The sequence below is a fragment of the Rhinolophus sinicus genome, linkage group LG11 (genome assembly GCF_036562045.2).
Source record: "Rhinolophus sinicus isolate RSC01 linkage group LG11, ASM3656204v1, whole genome shotgun sequence".
Taxonomy (NCBI): domain Eukaryota; kingdom Metazoa; phylum Chordata; class Mammalia; order Chiroptera; family Rhinolophidae; genus Rhinolophus; species Rhinolophus sinicus.
The window spans coordinates 73,086,209-73,099,192 of NC_133760.1; the positions used below are offsets into that span (position 1 = coordinate 73,086,209).

At 38.7% G+C, this 12,984-nt stretch overlaps 1 protein-coding gene across 2 annotated transcripts in view; it reads right to left on the reverse strand.

Moving 5' to 3' along the window:
• The window catches only part of KCND2 (potassium voltage-gated channel subfamily D member 2), a 461,104-nt gene that overhangs the window by 18,739 nt on the left and 429,381 nt on the right, over positions 1–12,984 (reverse strand). For both annotated transcript variants that reach the window (XM_019751676.2, XM_074315675.1), the window contains one exon: positions 1,018–1,180. In XM_019751676.2, the coding sequence (XP_019607235.1) occupies positions 1,018–1,180 (163 nt within the window). The remainder of the gene's footprint in view (positions 1–1,017; positions 1,181–12,984) is intronic.

A 12,984-nucleotide genomic window follows, 5' to 3' on the forward strand; every position in this document is an offset into this window, starting at 1 on the left:
ATGGGACCTTAGAATTTATCAATTTCTAGGTACCTTAGGATTCTCCTCTACAAAATAGGAATAACAATGATAACTAACTCCTATACTTGTTGTGAAGATTTTATGAGTTATTTTTTGAAAAACACTAAATTAATACCTGACACTTAGTAAGCCATCATTAAATGTGAAAATTGTTAATGTTATGAAATGCTTATATAGATTATATGCACTTGCATATAACTTTAATTTTATATGAGGTAGGCATTGTGTTCCCCATTTTGCAGATGAGTACATGTCCTGCTCAGTCTTAGAGGAACTAATTAACTGGTGTGAAGTTCAGAGAAACAGTAACCTGCTGGGCCAGGAATAGCACTCAGCTACAAGTGATCAGGTTTCTCCTACTTCCTGTGTCAATTACATAAAATATCTGAGACACATTTTGGTGCCCTTTTAATAGCCTTTGTCTACTAGAACCAGCTTGACTCCTGATGGACAGAGATGAAATGAATCAGTTCTAGAAATCTGATTCTGATAAAACTTGCCAAGAATCTATCTTTGGTTTTGCTACTGTCATTAGTGTTGTTCACTAGATATTTATTTCTTTCTGCCTCTGGTTGTAGAGTGTGATTATATTTCCCTTCCCACTTTGAAGTTACACATGGCTACATGACCTGCTTTGGCTAGTGCAATAAGGGATGGAAGTGACTTGGCCCTCTCCCAAGAGGAGGTTTTAAAGTCATGTGTGATTCATCATCATGTCCTTTCACCCCTGCTTAAATGATTGCAGAAGTACATTGTCAAGATGGAGTTTCCATCACTGGACCTGTAATGGACATGTGGTATGATTGAGAAATATTCCTTGATGTTTTAAGCCACTGAGATATTAAGGTTCTCTTTTTCTGTAGTACAACCTAGCTTGTGCTGACTGATGCAACTATCGACCAAAATAAGAACATTGAATAGCCAGTAAGGGATTTTAAAGCTCAGTATAAAACATGAGAGATGCTAAATCGTGGCTTCACAGAGCTGAGTACACACCTTCTGTGCTCTCCGTTTGTCTGCTCGTTGATTTTGGTGGTAGATTCGACTGAAGTTGGATACAATTACTGGAACAGGTAGAGCGATGACCAAGACCCCACTCAGAGAACAGATGGATCCAAAAATCTTCCCTGCTATGGTTTTAGGTACCATGTCACCATACCTGCATTGGAGGAAAAAAATATATTGTTTTAAGTCACACAAATTTATTTCCACCTGCTACAAATATCTTCTTGCTTTAAGCCAAATTATTTTTTGGGAGCAACCTATCTCTACATCATGAGTACAATATACATGGCTTAAGACTTTAATAAGCCAGAAATTACAAATATATGAATATAAAAAATTATCTTTTAACCTTACAGAAATTGATTCTAACATTTGAAATGTTTTTGATTGAACAATTTTTTAAGTGAGATGATGTAATGATAACTCTTCAATTTGTCCTTTCTATACTATGGCATAATTCTTTACATTTATTCAATCATAATTATTTCCATGCTGAATCTTATAGTCTAGATAACACACTTTTCACTTAATTTTTTTTTCAACATTGGATCAGTTATAAAATCTAAGTAGAAGTGGTACATCACATTCCTTTCATCAGGTATAATCACTTAAAAATAAACTTTCCAAGGTCCCATTAACCTTCACTTATGAAATCCAATGGCCATTTAGCCATGATAATCTTACTCAAGCTCTCATTTGTATGTGGTTACTTGACTTCTCTCTCTTTGAAACACTTTTTATTGGCTTCAGTATTAGCAAATTCCCCTAGCGATCTTCTTTTCCAGCTCCTTTTCCCTTATCTGATTTCTAAATCTTGGAGTAATTTAGATCTCAAACTAGAGTCCTCTCATGTTCTCCATACAAACTCTCTCCCACTGTGATTTCATCTGATCCCTTGGTTAAAGATACTATCGACGAGGTGGTGACACCCTAATTCACATTGGCAGTCCTGATGTCTATCTGGAAAACCAGACTCAGATCTTCTGTGGTCTGGTCTGATTATTCATATCTCTGGATATTTAAAAGCCAATTAAGAGTTAAGTTAGCCAAAAAAGAACTCTTATTTCTCCACATCCCTCTGCCCACCCTCAAATCTGTTCCTCCCTTAGTCCATCACCTCTAACTAAATGGAACAGAAAACCGCCCAACTGCTCATATCAAAATTGACGGCCGGCCCGGTGGCTCAGGCGGTTAGAGCTCCGTGCTCCTACCTCCGAAGGCTGCCGGTTCGATTCCCACATGGGCCAGTGGGCTCTCAACCACAAGGTTGCCAGTTCAATTCCTCGAATCCCGCAAGGGATGGTGGGCAGCACCCCCTACAACTAAAATTGAACACGGCACTTTGAGCTGAGCTGCCGCTGAGCTCCCGGATGGCTCAGTTGGTTGGAGTGCATCCTCTCAACCACAAGGTTGCCAGTTCGACTCCCACAAGGGTTGGTGGGCTGCGCCCCCTGCAAGTAGAAACGGCAACTGGTCCTGGAGCTGAGCTGCGCCCTCCACAACTAAGACTGAAAGGACAACAACTTGACTTGGAAAAAAAGGTCCTGGAAGTACACACTGTTCCCCAATAAAGTCCTGTTCCCCTTCCCCAATTAAAAAAAGAAAAAGAAAAAGAAAAAAAAATCTAAGAAATATTTAAAACAAAAAAAAAAAAATTGAAAGAGCCACTCTATTCTCAGCCCCAGTGTCCCATTTCTCAGCTACTCTCACCAAACCAAATTATATCCTATTTGGGTCTCTTTCCTCAGCCTCCATTTTCCCAGAATAATCCAACCCATCATTTCTTTCCAGAGCCATGGAAATAGCTTCTTACCTGATCTCTCTTTGCCAGTTACCACTTTACAATTCATGCCAACATAGCAGCCAGTGTTAATGGTTTTAAAAATGGAGATTGGACAGTTGCTGCTTTGCTTCACCTTTTAATGGACTTGAAATGAAAATAAATCCAAACTCTTCACTTTTGTCTCTGTGGGCCTTTGTCACTTAGTTCCTGCCTATATTTCACACCTCCTTCCTCCAAGCTCACTGTCCCCTGGCCACACTGGCCATCTGGCTTTCTGTCACATGGGCAGTCCCCAGGTCATAATTATTCAGCTTGAGTCTTAAGTGTCTCCATTCCAGAAGTTACTTTCCTGCCACCTTATCCATAGTGGTTTTATTCTCGCCTTACTATTCTCTGTAACACATTCCCGTTTGATTACCTGCACAGTACTTATTAACACATGATATTTTCTAATTTATTAATGCACTTATTTTTCTCACTCCCCACCTGCCCTGCTGACATCAGACTCTAACCAGGAGTTGCTCTATTTTGTGTCTCACCAGCACAAAGCAGGCTGTTAATAAATATTAGCTGAATGAATACATTTTCTCTACCTTACTGATTTACAGTTCTCCTAAGAGTTTATTCTTAGGGATGCAGGCCTTTTGATCATATTATTTCAGAAGTTACCCAGCTGCATTTGTACAGCTCTGGTTACCCCTATTCTCTGTGGGGCTCTGGGGTCCTCAGCTCTCTGAGAGTTTAGTCCTTTGAAACAGTGCTCAGAGGAGCTCAGGAATTAGAATCTAGACTCAAGGGAGTTTAGGAGTAATTGTGGATACATTATGTCTTGAAGGGTGATCATTGTTTTGTGGGAAAACATTTGCTTGTCAATATGGAGATGGAAGTTGTTGAGGAATTGGCCCAGGAAAGGCTGGTGAGGGTGACAGCGAGCTATGCTGACTGGCCCTGCCTTTGGTGATCTCTTTCCAGGCTCTGGTCCTCTGCTTTGGTGACCCAGTTACTCATCCTTTTTAGTGTTTGTGGGTGAACTAATTCACCGTAACTAAAATTCCCACAAGGCTTTGGCATCAGAATGACAGTATTAATTTATAGTAAAAAATAATAATAACCCGAGGACTGGAATGCTGTCGTCCACTGGGGGAGTTAAACCATAGTCTGAAGATGGTGTTCGTAAGGAGGTAGTCAAGACTAAAGGAATTTACAAGGCGAACAAAAAGGGCCGAGACCTTTCTTACCACAGGGACATGTCACTAGAATTGGAAGAACAACTTTTTATACCACACTGTGTGCACATGAGCCAATTTTTATGTGTGCCATGGTTCATGTCGAGCATGTTGTCTTATTTGATAAACATCTTTTTCCCCTTTGCACCGATTATGCAGTTGGCCCTGGAGAAGTGTAAAACACATACACCCTCCCCGTACACGCACACACACAAGCAGCTTTTCAGAAAAGGAATTTGATGTTAATGTCTAGCAATTAAGATCCAGAAAGTGTTTCTCAAAGGGAAAGTAAAGAAAGCTCAACTATTTGTTATGGCCAGAGAAGACAAGCATTGAGTCCATGTAATAAAAATAAAATTTTAAACTATAAATACATGAAATAAAATAGCAAGATGAATTCATCATATAGCTTTTGTGCCTCTCTCCAAGAGATTTTTTTTAAAATTAGTATTTAGTAATAACTTTTTTAATAGTCTAGGCTCACCATGTCACAGAGTAAGCAAGCCTAGCACACCATTATTAGAGAGAATTAAAGGTTAAACTGTGTGGTGTGGCCCCAAAGCTCAGGCAGACTCCAGCAAGATATAGGCTGGTAAGTTCAGATAGCATGTGGTACTGGTAGAAATGGGGGGTATTTATGTACTCAGAAGGGCTGCATCTAAAGGCGGTGAGAAAATTGAATCTGAGGGACTTGATCAAAGCATTTGGGGCCAATTCATACAGTAGCTTTCCTTGGGACAGCAATTTTTGATGAGGTGCCTGTGATTCAACTAGAGAAAGAATCAGTGCAAATCCTTTTTGGATGTAAACAAAGATGATAATATAAATAAATATATAAAGCAGGAGGATCCATAAGGTCCAGGAGGTTAACAGACGCACAGGGTGGTTTGATGTCACAAAGCTATGCTAATCTGTATCAAATGCAATTACAGTTATTATTTACCGCTACCATATTTGTTTATCCAAAATTCCTTCACAATCAAGAAATTCCTTCACAATTAGACATGACTGGTCAGTCCTGCAATGATCATGGAGACGCGGAAGGGAAAAGGAATTGTTCCTTAGTTGGGACATCATCTCTCATCTTTTCACTGGTGGGTAGAAAGCCAGAGCTTTCTCACGTTCTAGCAAATTAAGATGGTTTCTAAGCTCTGCTGCTGTGAAGCTAAGGCAAGGGGGAGATGGTGAGAGGGCACAGGAGAACGGAACCGACAGGGGGTTTAACGTCATCCGGGCTGTCTTGGGAAAATCTGTAATGACAGCCTGAGCCCTGGGCAGCTCCCCAAATGACACCATGACTCTTTCCACAACATCCCTTGGTTCTGTGCATATCACCCTTTCTGGTTTTCTCCCTGCTCTCCTCCCCTTTTAAAGATTGAACTGCTGTTCATGTTTGTAATGTTTTAAGCACACTTTACTAGTTTGAATATGTTAAAGAATCATGAAAAATACACTGTGATTTACATCTCTTCTTACAGTGTCCATTTTGTCTCTCCTTTAGGAAGGACCCTGAGAAATGGAAATGGGTAACTCCTATCCACAAAGTTGTAAATTGGGCACAAAATCTGCTTGGGATGGGGAATATTTCTCTGGCAAAACCAACTGCTTCCTTTGTTTAACAAAGGATCTTTTAACTAGTATTCAAACTCATAGCCAGAAGCAAAATAGCATTATATACCTCAGGAGCCATCTCTCTGAAACTCAGCGGAGGAAAGACTTAGCGTGGAAAGCTTTATAATGAGAAGTGACACTTGCTGTGGCTAAATGATCGTTTAGTAAAATATTGCCTACAATACTGGCATCTTTTATTAATTGTTTCTATCCTAGGCAACTTGTGTACCAGTTGGTATTTTATTCTTTATATTCCATATAAAAGCATACTGCATTTCCCTGACTCCCTAGTCTTAAATTTATGCCACGCCCAGCAGTAGTATATATTCTATTCTTTCTTTTTTTCTTCAGAATTTATTATTATGTCTCCAGTCTTTAAAAATCCGTTTCCCAAAGTCTTACACTACAATATTATGGAGCCGTGGTTTTGTTTTCACAGAAACATTATTTTCAATATTAAAATAAAATTGATTTAAAGACTACAGGGTCCTCTAAGGTTAAATAAGATAAATATGGAATTCTTAAAAGATAGAAGAAAACAGGAGAGAGGAGAGCGTCTATCCTAAAAGTCTATCTAAAAGAATGACTATCAAAAAGTTGTATGTAATAAGAATGAGCAGATTTGAACTTTGTTAATTGAAGGGAAGCTTTTCCCATATTTCTTGTAACTTTTCCCTCTTTCTCTTACGTTGCCATGTAGAGTCACTCCAGTTTCTTTCTGATCCTTTTCACCCTGGACATCTGCCAAATTTCTCGTTTATTGCTCCCTTTCCTCCTCACATTTGTTAAAATGTACAATATGGAGGTGTCATTCACATAAAATGTTAATTCTAAATTTGCACATACTAACCAAAAATACTTGGCTACAATTACAATCTTTGCCATATGTTAAAGATCATATTGAGTGGAGGACCAACTCTTCATAAGAGATTCAATTGTTGGTTCTTGAAGCTGTAATCTCAAATATCATCCAAAGGTTTCATGCAAAATACTTAAATTCTGGCATGCACTCAGTACCAAAAACGTGGCTCAATTTGGTTAAATTCAGACTGATAAGTAGAATGAATACATATGTCAATCTATCTATCTATCTATCTATCTATCTATCTATCTATCCATCCATCCATCCATCTTCCCAATTTATTAAGAAATATCAAAATAGTTTGCGAAGTGTGCGTAATTTTAAAAAATAATACATTATAAACCAAATGTTATTAATATCCACTCAATTTTTCCCTTTTTGTCATTTCTCCGGAAATCATATGACTAGAGTGGTTGCCTTTAGATCTCAAATGGAATATTTCCTTGAATTTTCTCACTGTTCAAACACAACACTGCTTGCTTCCTAGTCCTATTCATAGAGTTTCTATTTTTCTTCTCTTTTTATTTGAAGAGTATAAATATAGGTTCATTCGATAAAGTAGAAATGTTATATAAGGCAAATCTCCCTAGCTAAGGCATGACTTTCCATCTGTGAAATTTCACCCCATACATACTAACAGAGAAAAACACACACACACACACATTTTATGAACAATCATGAAGGTAGAAAAGATCTTCATACAACAGGAAGGAAATGCTGATTTGAAAATAAACCTCAGTGCTTACTGGAACTCAATCTCTGACTCTCCCTTTTTCTTTGCTACGATGAAAAAGTCTTAAATTTCTAGGTATAAGGAACAGAGTGAACGGATCCTGTGCAGCTGCAAAGAAGCCCAGGAGCATGTTGTCATTGTATAGGGCAGGTGCTGGTCCAGGAAATATTGTGTTTCAACTACTAGATTAGTTAAAAAACAAACAAACAAACAAACAAAATCTAAAACCCAAAGAAAAAAATAAAACAAAAACAACTTCACATAGGATATGAAGTATTTGGGGGTGTATTTGAAAGATAGGTATCTACTATGATATGTCTGAATGTGCCTCCCCAAAATTCATATGCTGAAATTCTAGCCCTGCATGTGATGATATTAGGAGATAGGGCCTTTGGGTGGTGATTAAGTCATGAGAACAGAACTCTCGTGAATGGGATTAGGACCCTTATAAAAAGAGACCCCACAGAGCTCTCTGGCCCCTTCCACCATCTGAGGACACAGCACACAAAGCACTAGGAACCAGAGAAAGGGCCCTCCCCAGCCACCACACCGGATCTGCCGGCACCTTGATCTTGGACTTCCCAGTCTCCAGAACTATGAGAAATACATTTGTGCTGTTTATAAACTACCAGGTCTGTGGTATTTTGTTATAGCACCCCAAACAAACTAAGACAGTATCCTTTAAAAAAATTAGATGAAAATTACATGTATAATAATACCCTGATGAGAGCTATCAGCTGGTGGTGTGTGTGTGTGTGTGTGTGTGTGTGTGTGTGTGTGTGTGTGTGTTTATTTTAATTACTGATTTTATGTTTGAATTTTTCTCCTACACCTGACTGCTAGTCAGAGAGGTCTGAGAAATTATTTCTTCTGACCTGTAAGCTGGATCACTTCTCAATTAATAATTCTACCCCTTAGGGTCTCACTTGCTATGTGATTCATGGATTTTCTGCCATCAGCTTGCTATTCTAGAAGGAATCATAGTTTGATGGATAATTTCTATAGTAGCTGCATGTTTGCAAAAAGAAAATGACTTTTTATAGAGTGTTGCTGTATAACACCTGCCTGTGGTACAGAACTTGTTTACCAGAGCGGCCTGGTATTACTTCGATAATAGATTTCTCTTTGACATGTTAAAATTAATGTTTGCCTAAAAAGCTGCTTTGATTTTGTCTCTACGTCTCTTGCCTGTGAGATCGATCACTATCCTAGCATAACTGTGTTGAAAACTTGAAAAAAATTTTTTGGATTATATTACATATATAGTTATTTGAAGTATTCTGTATTCTTGACTATTTCTTTAAATCTAAGCCAAATTTTGAGCCACTATTTAAAAGTATTTTCCTTTTTCCCAATGGTCACAACATGAGTAATCTTAGCATCTACTAAATGAAAGGGGCACCAAAGGACCCCATACCTTAATTAGTAGTTCTTAGCCAGTAGTCCGTGGACTCTTAAGGACTTCAAGTATAAAATTCAAGTGGATTAGAAACTTCATAATAGTGTATCCCGGAGAATGACACGATCAGGCTTTTATTAAATTATTAAAAGTTGTATGGTGCAAACTGTTTAAGCTCTTGTGGTCTGAATATTTAAGAAGATATCAATGTCATATGTTGTCAATATAAACACTTTGAACACACAGCGCCCAAAGGAGATGCTGTAAGAACGTATTTTACAACTGCAGAAATACCAAATGTCCACTAGGGGGCATAAAAACCTAAATGAAAATGAAAACAAACCAGGATCCTTTTTGGTTTTCAGAAGCTGAGAGAGAAGTATTTTCTGTAAATTACCTGTAAGGCTTCCTTATCTTTGCCTACACACATTCAATATTTGAGATATATTTTGGGCATTTTATTCCTCTGGAAATAGTTGAACAAGACAAAACCTCACCAGTTTCATAGAATATCTGTTTTCACACTGTTTCCAAAAAGATGCAAAATAATTCTGAAAGCATTTTCTATTTCTTTTAGAAAGATAAGTAAATTTCTGTAATGTGAGAGATCACAAAAGCATAATTTTAAACAACAAGACCTTTAACCAAGACCTTTACTGTGAAAATTAGGGGAAATGAAAGGATTGGGTTTGCGTATAGAACTGGGGAAAATTGAGAAAAGGACTACGATGCTTTTAGCACATCCACTCACATTTATACTCACAGCTCAACACAAGATTTCAGTAGGTCTTACTGTTTCCTCTAGCTTGTGCCCTTTTTCAGAAACAAATTCTTTCCTTTCTCTTTTTTCTCTTGATTCTTTTTATATGATCAAATGAGGCTTTAAAGATTCTAAAGGAAACATGATTATAACCTAATATCCTAATAAAAGGTTTTTTACCTAAATTACTACTATCAGTAAAAATGTTTATAGTCTCCTTTAAAGAATGTTTTCCAAGTATGCTTTTCAGAGCCTATGTTTGTAATACTTATTTTAGTCTTAATTTTAAAGAAGTCATGAAAACATGTGTACAATTGGTTATTGTGAGACACACATTAAAAAAAAAAAAAGAACCCACACACACCCAAAACACTAGAGTACTAGAGGCTGGCTTTCCCAGCTGTGAGAGCCCCGGAAATATTTTCTCTTTCTTTGGGTTCCTAAGCTTTGTTGCCGGGAGCTATCTTTTCACCCTCACGTATCTTAGAGTCTGATCGTGTCATTCTCCGGGATACAAGCCTTCGTTGTCTCTCCATCACCTGCAGGAAAAAGCTCAGCTCCTTAGCGTGACATACACAGCCTTTCAGGACTTTGCGCGTCCCATCCTCCGCGGCTCACCCACACACACTCGATGTTCTAATTGGAACAAATACCTTTCTATTAGTGGACTGTACTACATCCTTCTAGTCCTCTATGCCTTTGTAGATACTGTTCTTCATAGAAGATGCCCCGTTGTATAAATCCTTCGGGCGAACTCCTAAGTTACATTGCTAGAGCTCAAGCATCAGTGCTTATTCGAAGAACTTCTTGACTATTTTATCTCCGTCCAATAAAAGTAATAGCCTCCTTCTTAATGCCTCCAAGGCTGCTTGCAACTAATAGAGGACAATTAGCTTTTTACAGGTTTATTTTCTTCCATTAAGCTATGAGGTCCAGGAGGTCAATGTTAAGGTCACCATTAAGAACCCAAGTCTAGCACAGACCTTGTCCAGTGCTGAGCAAATAGTTGGAACTCAATAAATGTTTATTGTGTAAATAAATCCTCCAGGGAGAGGTCTGACGGTACACAATAAATATGGGAGGGAGTGAAGGAGAATATATACCTACCACTTTGTTCTCTTCACCAGATTGCCTTTCTTCTCCAGAGCCTATGTTTGTAATACTTATTTTATTCTTAATTTTAAAGAAGTCATGGAAACATGTGTACAATTGGTTATTGTGAGACACACATTAAAAAAAAAAAAAAAAAAGAACACACACACACAAACCCAGCACCAGGCCCAGCACCATCTCATCTCCTTAATGCGTCTAGATTCCTCTTTGGACGCTTAGATAATGTGCCCAGAATAACCTAGTTCTAAAGTTAATTAATCTTACTTTTTATACCCAGAGAAATCATTTTTAACTTACATGATTTCAAATGAACGAAGAAGCTGAGAGACCTGACACTTTCCCAGTTTCTAGCTATTTTCTATGGTCACGTTTAACCAACGTGTATCCAGACAGAATTTCAAAATACAAAGCCCCTCAAATTTGACAGATTATGCAATCCTCAAATGGCAAACAACATGAATGGAATGACTTCTGGTTCTCTGAACGTCACCTATTATCCTGGGAAATGCCTGAGTCTTTCCATTCCGTTCTAATCTTCTTACAGATGCTGCTAATCTTAGATAATGAGTACTAACAATTCTCTGAAAATTCCGTTGTTTGCTATCCATTTTTCTTAAGGTCCTTTCTGGTTATGTCATTGCAGTGTATTGGAGAAGATATGCTTGTCTTCCACTGGCAGAAAATTAATCCATCAAGCAACTCAAGGTCCCAGCTAATGCCTGGTCACCTTGGCTTTGGGCTGATGGCACCAGCTCCATAGGCTGTGCATTTTGCTTTTTTATCCCAAGGGGTTTCATCTTCAACACTGGCTGCTCTCCCACTGGACGCTTTCCTCAGTCACCTGCTGCTATGGCTTCCCTCTCTTGCTGTCCTTTGAGGGTAACTCAGTGGGCATGGTTCCAAGTCATTGCTGCTGCCCTGCTGTCACCCAAGGAGGCCAATCTCAATGCCATTTTTGACAGTTCTGTTCATAAGTTGGTTTTCTTATAACCAGCCACCTATCTCCGTTGCTGACATCACCAAAATTATTCATTGTTTACAATCCACTCAAACACTCCTAGGTGGCTTGGCCATGGAAGGAGGACGAGTTGGTCCCCAGGGTTATGCCTGCAGCACAAATCTTAGAGGAGAATTCAATTAGGCATCATAACAGCCTGAAGTGGAGATGTTGATTGTGAAAGTTTTCATTTTTTCCCACCTGAGTTTGCACATTCTAAAACCTATTAGCTATTATTTGCCTCATAAAAATTTTCAGATGTCTTTAAGAATTCAGTTATTTTATTTTGGACTGTACTTTAAAATTACTTATAGATTATCCAATAATGACCTAACATATCTCTTGTTTCTAATTCTGCCCAGGGATGCCTGATAATTTTGCCACCTACTACTTAAGTTTTACAGAAAAGAATGCACAGAATTCTAAGCTGTACTGGAGGTAAGACTTGACTCCAATGTGGCAGGGAATTAGGCTCTGTTGTGGCAGCAGCAGAGTCACACTGAGCAGGTGGTGCCGCAAATAAAAGTTGTGACCCTCCTGCAGATCTGGAGGCTGGGAAGTCCAAAGTCAGGGCGCTGGCAGATTTGGTTCCAAGGCTGGTGAGGTCCCACTTTCTAGTTCATAGATGGAGCTCTCTAGGGCACTAATTCCATTCATGAGGGCTCCACCCTCATGACCTCATGACCTCCCAAAGGCCCCACCTACAAACACTATCACATTGAGTGATTGAGTGTTAGGATTTAACGTACATATTTTGGGGGGTGGGGAATGAACATTTGGTCCATAGCATGATCCAATGGCAATCCCATGAAGGGACTGGCACCCCACACTCAGATGACCACCCCAGGCATGGCTGGGGCTCCTCCCTGTTCTGAGGTGGAGGTGAGGACCCACTTTGGGACTCACACCACAGAGCAATTAATCACAAGACATCCAGGCAGGTCCTGGGCTGCCTTGTTCCTTCCTCATTTGTGCATCGCTCTGCCCACTCACCGACCAGGGACTTCTTTCCTGCTAAAAATTCCAAAGTTCTTTAAGCATAAATAATTTAATGTGATTCTGCTTCATGTGACTAGTTGCAGTTGTTTAAATATAAAAGGAAAGGAGATCAGAGAACCTGTGATTTAACCTCCCAGAGACAGCCAGGCATTTCCACTAGAATTCTGGTCTTCAATTTAACCTAGAAAGTTTCTATATCCTTAAACAAACTTTGTTTTGATGAGAATCCAAGGTTCTATATTTACACTAGAGATGCTTTTCAAGAACAATTCCATTCCAATCAATGTGAGACAAAGTTATTTCCTAAACCTAAATGAAGGTAATATATATACTCTGTGTTTTGACTCATTTACTTCTTAGGAGATTAAAACATTAATTGACTGGTCATTCTTTCTATGGACTATGTAAATTAGCGTATATCCTGGATAAACATAAATTAAGAGAGTCTTAAATAAATTCATGTCTTTGTAGTTCT